This window comes from Medicago truncatula, chromosome 3 (genome assembly GCF_003473485.1).
Source record: "Medicago truncatula cultivar Jemalong A17 chromosome 3, MtrunA17r5.0-ANR, whole genome shotgun sequence".
In the NCBI taxonomy this organism is placed as follows: Eukaryota; Viridiplantae; Streptophyta; class Magnoliopsida; order Fabales; family Fabaceae; genus Medicago; species Medicago truncatula.
Genome location: NC_053044.1, coordinates 33860082 through 33868651, shown reverse-complemented (window position 1 = coordinate 33868651; position 8570 = coordinate 33860082). Strand labels below are relative to the sequence as shown.

The 8570-nt window shown below is 30.9% G+C and overlaps 2 protein-coding genes across 2 annotated transcripts; both read left to right on the top strand.

The window, feature by feature from the left end:
• The first annotated feature begins 1013 nt into the window (after positions 1–1013).
• On the top strand, positions 1014–3171 carry LOC25489289 (uncharacterized). The gene is made up of 3 exons (XM_013605200.3): positions 1014–1444; positions 1545–1620; positions 2446–3171. The coding sequence occupies exons 1-3, from the start codon at positions 1409–1411 to the stop codon at positions 2970–2972; spliced, it is 639 nt and encodes a 212-aa protein (XP_013460654.1). The 5' UTR covers positions 1014–1408; the 3' UTR covers positions 2973–3171.
• Positions 3172–4903: 1732 nt separating this feature from the next.
• Positions 4904–6725, top strand: LOC25489288 (protein Ycf2). Its single transcript, XM_013605199.3, has 2 exons — positions 4904–5072; positions 5749–6725. Exon 2 carries the CDS (start codon positions 5758–5760, stop codon positions 6496–6498), a length of 741 nt encoding a protein of 246 aa, XP_013460653.1. The 5' UTR covers positions 4904–5072; positions 5749–5757; the 3' UTR covers positions 6499–6725.
• Positions 6726–8570: the final 1845 nt, after the last annotated feature.

Sequence of the window (8570 nt, the reverse complement as noted above, 5' to 3'; positions counted from 1 at the left end):
AATAATCACCTTTAGATTTCAGTCTCATTTATTAATCTTTCATAAAAATAAGGCTTAATTACTCATTTGGTCCCTTAACTTATTTTTTGGTTTCGTTTTGGTCCATTAACTATTAAAAGTTTCGTTTTGGTCCCTTAACTTACTTTTTGGTTTCGTTTTGGTCCCTTAACTATTAAAAGTTTCGTTTTGGTTCCTTAACTTATTTTTTGGTTTCGTTTTGGTCCCTTAACTCTTCCTCCGTCAACCACTTTGGTCCTTTATGCTAGGATGAATGTATTAGAGTTAAGGGACCAAAACGAAACCAAAAAATAAGTTAAAGGACCAAAACGAAACCAAAAAATAAGTTAAGGAATCAAAACGAAACTTTTAATAGTTAAGTGACCAAAATGAAACCCAAAAATAAGTTAAGGGACCGAAACGAAACTTTTAATAGTTACGGGACCAAAATGAAACCAAAAAATAAGTTAAGGGACCAAATGAGTAATTAAGCCTAAAAATAAATACATAACACCCACCACCCCATGATTTCCGGCCAGGCTGAGATTTTATTGGTTAACATTAATTTCAGGACTATTTCTTGATAAAATATAAGGGTGATTATTCTGCCATGTCATTTTTGAAATTTTCTTGATAAAATCTTTCTTGATAAATAGCATTGCTCATCTTTTATTTACGCTACGTTCAATTTATTAGGTATTATTCAAAAAAAAAATTGTTCTTTTTTTTACTTCTTGTCTTTATATATATATATATATATATATATATATATATATATATTTTATATTATCGTTTTTATTTGTAGATGATAAATAACATAATTAATGATGTTAGTGCTACAAAAACAAACAATAAATACAATTATATCTTATTTTAATTAGTTGACTTATATCTCACTTTAATTTAGGTAAACCAATTGAGATCCATTTATTTATTGTCTGCCCCCAGAGTACTGGTTAGCAGCACCCTTAATTATTTTAACAATGGAGCATGTCACATTTTTTCCGATAAAAGTAGTCTAATAATTCGACTCACAAATGTAATACTTTTGGCTATGTTAGTACTTCTGTTGCAAACAAAAAGTGTGTGTTCTTTCTACACTTGAAAGGGTCAAATGTGAAGGATTGAACTAACAAAACCACCGTACAACTCCATCACATGATCATTGTGCAAAAAATCATTGTTAAGACATGCACAAAATCCTTGCCTGACCAAACTGCAAGGACCCAAAGCTTGGTCAAAAAAACCTTCACCAACTCAAAACATAACCATATTGTCTCTTTACATGTTCTTTGTCTTTAAAACATCTTTTGTGCAAACATTGTACATTCATCAAACACAAGTCATAGAAGAAAAAAGAAAACAAGGAAGGCATTATTTTCTTATATTCTAGCTTCAATCATTGCTAAAAATGTCAACAAATGAACATGAGTCATTAAAGACTGAGGTCCCTGTATTTTTAATCCTTTTCATTAATTCATTTCACATTTTTTAACTAATTTTATTATGTTATTTCTGAGATGTGTTTTTTAATTCCTCTGGAGCAGACTTTTGTTCTCAAAGTACATATAAATTGTCAAGGGTGTAGGACCAAAGTCAGGAAAGCACTAAGAAAAATTGAAGGTAAAGTTTAATTTTTTTTTCTCTTAATTATTAATTTTTATATATTAGCTATCTTTAAAAGGTTAGAACCATTGTGTATAAGCTACCCTTGTCGTATAATAAGGGCTTGTTTGGATTGAGCTAATTTTGGGCTTACGAAAAAGAGTTTATGCAAATAAATAAGTTTTTATGTTAATTCATAAGATACTTATGAAAATTGTATATTCATAGGTTGTTTTTTCATAAACTACCTTAACAAATTTATAAATAACACATTAATGCTTCTTTATTCGCATAAACTATTTTGCATAAGCTCTAAAATTAGTCAATCCAAACCGACCCTAAGCATACATGTTATAACTAGTATTTACCATATGACCAGCAAAAGGAAGTTGGTAAAAAAATAAGAGTTACAAATTGCAATAGTTTATATATATATATATATGTCATGTCCAAGAATTTATGAATATAATGAAAATGAAACATGAATAAGCATTGAAGATTAAGTATATACTAACAACCCATTGGCAATGTAAGCTGTGAGATTTTATTTATTTCTCAAGAACATATAGTAACAACTTTGATAAAGCAAACATGTCCTATGCATTTTGATATCAGGCTGGGTTTGTCATATCGTAGAAGCTGTAAAGTATAGCTTTTACAAAACTAAGGCGACTCACTGTGATTTTATCAAATTTACCGCAAATCGAAACATAACACCTGTGAAATTCTATTTCCCTATCAGTTTTCAACTTTCAAATATACAAATAGAAGAGAAATTATAACTTAGCCATTTTCTGATGTCAATCTTCCAATCTAATTTTACATATTTGTGAATTTGTATAGGTGTCTATGAAGTAGACATAAATGCAGAAAATCAAAAGGTAGCAGTCACAGGAGTTGTCAATCCTTCAACATTGGTCCAGAAGTTAGCCAAATTGGGTAAACATGCAGAGATTTTGAATGAAGATTACAATCAAGAACACACAGATGATGATGATGATGATATCAATGACAATAGTCATGAATATATCACAAATTACCAAAGTGCCTTTGAAAATCAGTATATGATTCCCAGTTTCTATGACAAAGATAGCTATGGACCTGAATGGTTTTATAATCATAATATCAATCAACATTTGGCAGCACAAACACCTTTGTCTTCTGAAACTTTTGACAATGTGGCCAATGCAAATGTGACTAGAATCAATGAATATCCCAAATGGAAAAGGCCGGAAAGTTTTGAAGAGAGTATTTATGGAACTAATTACTCTGGCTTAGGGAATCAAGGATGGCCATATAACTTCCTTGGACCGTCATCTGTTATGGACAACATGCATGGATACTACCATGGTTATCACCCTTCAAATTAATTATGTTGCTATTGAGTTAGGATAAATATGTCCTTTTTACTCTCTCATGTCTAATTCTGCATATTCTGTCATAATTTAATATAAATATTTCATTACCCTTTTAATAACTCTCCAGTGTATATCCTGAAAAAGGTGATAAATGAGGCAACTTTTAACTGCTTAATTTCTTACAACTTATGAACAATATGGTTTAAGAAAATTTAAATCACACAGGGAGAATACAATACAAGTTGTACACTACATAATAGTAGTGCTTCTTTTAGCACTTAGCTCAAACCATTTGACCTACCAAACCTTCCATTGGTTGCGTCTATTTTTTATTCTTTCGAAATGAGTTTCCATTCTAACAATAATCTCAAATCAATGTCCTCTGATTATTAGAAGCAGTAATAAATCAGTCAAATATTTCAGAGGATTTGCACAATATGAAATGAAAAGGGAGAATAGAATGAGATTTTTTTTATATAAGCTAAATTATTTATGAAACAAAGCTTGTATTTAGCAAAAGAGGTGCCAAATAATAGGCCAAAGAATTACAAACAAACTAAAGAGTAACCAATAGTGAATATGTTGAATAAGTAAACAAACACCCACCCCAGTAAACACCTCTAATTAGTGGTGGAGTCAGGAATTTTTTGGAGTCTGGGCAAAATAAAACAACGATAAGTTTTAGTGACAGCCGCAACCGTAGGTATAGGTTATGATGTTTTTAAAATGGTCTCCTTATAATTTACCTACGGTTTTTTCCGTATGTAAAGGTGGAAAACTTGTAGTGACAATCATTTAGCAATGACAGACAGATTTAACTACGGAAATTTACCCTATAGTGACGAATTTTGGCTGTCACTAAAAGTCAAATTTCTTGTAGCGATATAAAGAAAGTATGGGTTGAGCCCGGGTGCGTGCCCGGGCTAGCTGGGGTAAAATTGCCCCTGCCTATAATCTATAGCCATAAAGTAAGATATCTTCTAAAATTTTAAGTAACTGTGATGACAAGGGAGCAATTCATTAGGAATCCTACACTAAAATATGAGATTAATATCATACATCCAAAACAAATCCACCAACTTATAACTTTATATAATAATTAAAAAAAGTTTTAATTAATCTGAAGGTCCCTAAACTATTTGGGAATTTTTAAATAGGTCTGTAAACTAAAAAAATATATGCAATTGAGTCCTTCAACTAATATATTTTTTCAATTGAGTCATTCCGCCAAATGGCCGTTAGTCAACGCTAACTAAGCATATGACATGTGAATCAAAATTTACACATCCATTTTATTTTCCAGATCATAACTATTTTGTTTATTTTCTAAAATTAAACCCAAAACAATAATAATAATAATAATAATATTTGGAGGACATCATTTTTGGCTATGTTAGTGAAAAAAACTTTACAAAATGACCAATTATTAAGCAGAAACTAAGTTCAATTCTTAGATTTTTGATGATTTTACTTACCTTATGACTCAACTAATTAAAAGATCCTTTTATTATGAGAAATATTGGATTAATTAATATAAGATTTTTACATGTGTTTAGTCCTTGTAAATAGGAGTCATTTAAAAAATGGTCCATGTATTCTTTAATTCTGGCATTTTGCCCTGCCAAAATTTAATCATTTAAAAATTGATCCCTCAGCCCGATTAATTATTGTCACATCACTGTAATTACAAACGTGAAATTATAAAAAATACTTCTGTAATTAGTGACGTGGCAGTGATCAAGTGGACAGAGGGACGAAATTTTAAATGATTAAATTTTGACATGACAAAATATCAGGATTAAGAAAAACAAAAACCAATTTTTAAATGACTCCTATTTACAGAAACTAAACACATATAAAAGTTTAATATAAAAAAAGAGTACAAATATTTCACTTATGGCTTAGGGCCACCTCACAGCCCAAACAAATTTGTAGGACATCACATGGCGGGAAGTTTTCATTCGCGCTCAAACCTTTCCTCTTCTCATTTTCACTTCAAGTAACACCAAAACCTTCTCTTTACTCGCTTTTACGGTTACTATTACTATTACAACACTATTCACTCATTTGTTACTTTATGCTTTCTTCTTTCTCCTTCATCATTCTAATCAGGTAACCTCGTTACTATATTTTTTTCCTATTGGGTTCTTTTATGCTTTAGTTAGTTAAACAATAATCGCCAAACATTATTTTATTATTTATTCTGAATAATATCAAATATGATTTGTTACACTTAGTCACTTGAATTTGTGATTACGGTGGAAGATTCATTTGTTTGGGATTTTGGTGTTATAAACTGATTTATCATATTCTTTGGTTCGATATGAAATTAATGTTGGGAATAATGTGTTTTTCACTTCAAGTTTATGAATTTTTCTGTGGTAAAGAATGATTGAGGAATTGATGGATTAGGGTTTGATTGTGACCTAATTTGGCCCCCTTTTTTAGTAGTCTTTTATTTACAAAATTGATGTTATGGTCTTGCAATTACGCGAATAAGTAACGCGTTCCTAACTTTGATTTCTGAATATTACACTTTGGGTTTGTGGCTTTTGGTTTGAGTTTTGTAATGTTCAATTTGATGTTACTTAGAAAATGTTGATGTAGTTTTAATGAGTTTGATTAATATCATTGAATTTCTGAAATATCATGAGTACTGATAAAGAAAGTTAGAATAATTTGTTGAGTCTTATTGGTAATTAGATTATCTGAGAGTTGCATTAATTTGTTTGTGATATGGTTTTTGAAATTATGAATGCTTTTGAGTGGTTTCTTGGATATGATACAGGTGAAAATCATGGCTCCTAGATTACCTATTCAAAGAAACCAAAAGAAGAGGAAGGCAAGTGACTCATCCTCTAGCAAACCTAACTTTGACAGCGACGGATTTCGCTCTAAGAAGTGTGAAGAGTATTATGCGACTACGCATAAACGAGGAATACACCTAAGGGTGAGGCCAACTTGGAGGCATCTTAAGGCTCAAAACCAACAGCCAGAAACGGATGAGCAAAAATTGGATTCTCTTCTCAGTGATATGGTCGCTTTACGTAGAATGTGGCAAATCGATGTGGAGAAAGCTCAGAGATTAGAAGATCAATTGAGAGATTTGTGGGAAGATCTCAACCTCAATGTCATGCCCATGAGGAAAAGGACAGCTGAGGAAGTTGATCAGTATGTGGACTGGAAACCTTTTGAAGGGCATCCTATAGTACTTGAAGAAGAGAGTGAAGAAGATGATACTGAGGAGGATGATGAAAGTGAAGAAGACTATGGAGAAGAGGAAAATGAAAATGAAGAAGACGATGGAGAATACGATGAGTATGAGATGAAAAAGGCTGTTCTTTTCCATAACGCGGAAGCCCTACATAGAATGGTTCAAGTTTCTAAAGAGAATAGACAGAGGATGAAAGACATTGCAAGACAAATGTATGAAGGCCTCCGTCGTAATGACCCGCCCATAACTGATTTTAAAGATGAAGAAATTGCTTGCCTTGTGAACTGGATGGAGATCATTTGGAGGACATTCTTCAATACCTAAACAAAAGGGGAACCAGGAAGATAAGACCATAAAGACTGAGACAGAAAAATATGGTTATGCTTTTTTTAGTTTTTGCATATTAACTTTGTTTGGTTATGCTTTTTCTCTTTTATGAATGTTGATTAGAATCTAATGTAGGAGTTGCTTATTATTATGCTTTTATTTTGTGTTCTAAAACAAACAATTTATGTATGTATTTGCCAATTAAATGCAGAGCCGTTCCTAGAGTTTTACAGGCCTTAGGCATAGTATGAAAAAAGGGCCCTTTGTATTACATCATTTTTTTTTTCTTCTGATAAATGATGAATGAGACATGTATTAGTTATAGTGGTTGACATCCCAGCTATGCTTTGTAGATCCCGAAAACACTGAATATAAGCGCTGAATAACTCCAAAGAAAGAAATAGCCTTACTATCTTGCATCTCACATGATCTTGCATTACCAAATCAAATTCCGCAATCATTTCAATTAATCCAAGAAAATTACCATTACTATCTTGACTTAATTTTTCTTTGGATCCTCGAAATGCAAGATCATTCTTAGCAAGACATTTCACAACTGAAACTATTCTACGTAAAACTAGTCTCCAACGCTCTTTCTCTTTCACAATTTCTTCTTGCAAGTGTCTATCAATTGTCTGATTTTTATCAAATCTCATTCTCAATTCATTCCAAGTATTCATATTAGTCATATGTTCGACACCATTTTCATGTTGTTTGAGTCTTTGACTAATATGCTTCCAATCATTTAAACCCTCGGTTGCAAGTAAACTCAAGTTACTAGAGGTAGAAGATTTAAACAATTTACAACAAAAACAATATACTTTGTCAACATGTTTGCAATAAACTAGCCACTTTCGATCACTAATCTCACCATTACTTAATTTTCTTGAATAATTCGCATATGAGAAATGCCTAGAGTATTTGTCATTGGGAAAATTAAGATTCATTTCTCGAATAGGTCCCTTTTCAACTAGAATATCCCTTGAGGTGTTATCAAGATTCTCCCAATTTGTTGGATCATAAATATCAAAATGAGGATCATCACCAAAATTTTCAATATTATATGCATTTGGCACATCATTAGAAACATTTGAATTATCATCAATTTCCTCATTTTCATTTTCATGATCCAAATTTTCATTGTTGTTGTTTTCCAAATTTGGCACATCATTAGGAACATTTTCTTGGGTATCTACCTTTTTGAAAACAAATTAATCAAGAGCTCCTTGTTGTGATTTTATTAGCTCTTCATTTCGTTTTCTTTTTTTTTTTCGTTTTTCACTACCAGACAAATGTTCTTTAGGCAACATCTTTAAATAAATCAGATACTCAATATAAACCAATACAAACAAACAAACAAAAAAGAAAAACCATATTAGTACCAGTAGTAAGTGAAGTAGAGAGCAATAGCACCTTAAAATAGACCGAAGTTTTAACACCTGAAAATAAAAGTGCAACAAAAAAAAGAAATATATCAACACTTAATTAAGCAAAAATCAAGAATTGAATTGAAAAAAAAAAATACAAAAATCACGTGTACAATGTACAAACAATTAATTAAAAAAATATATCAAAAATAAAAAATGACTGTTATATGTACAGTACGTGAAGAGAATTCTTAAATCAATATCATGCTATATGCTTTTAAGCTTTTTGGTGTACAGTATAAATCATGTTATATGGAAAAATAAAAAATTCAATTGGAAAAAACATAAATCAGTCAATTAGAATTTTAAAATTCAACACCTGAAACAATTAGATAATTGAAACAATGATTATCAAAGAGAATTGGAATAAGAAAAAAAACATAATTAGAATTCAACACTTGAAGCAATTAGAGAATTGAAACAATATTATCAAATAGAATTGGAATAAGAAAGAAAAAAAAAATAAACCTAAAACAATTCACCTGGAGAGAATGACTGATTTTGGAACTTTTGTTTTTCTTTTTAGGTTTCTTTTTTCATCTGTCTTTCTAATTGCTCAAAAGAAGTTTTTGTTTGTGTGTTAGTTGGGCCAATTCCATTATTTTCCTCTTTATTGGGCCTTTCCACTTTTTTTTTCTGTTT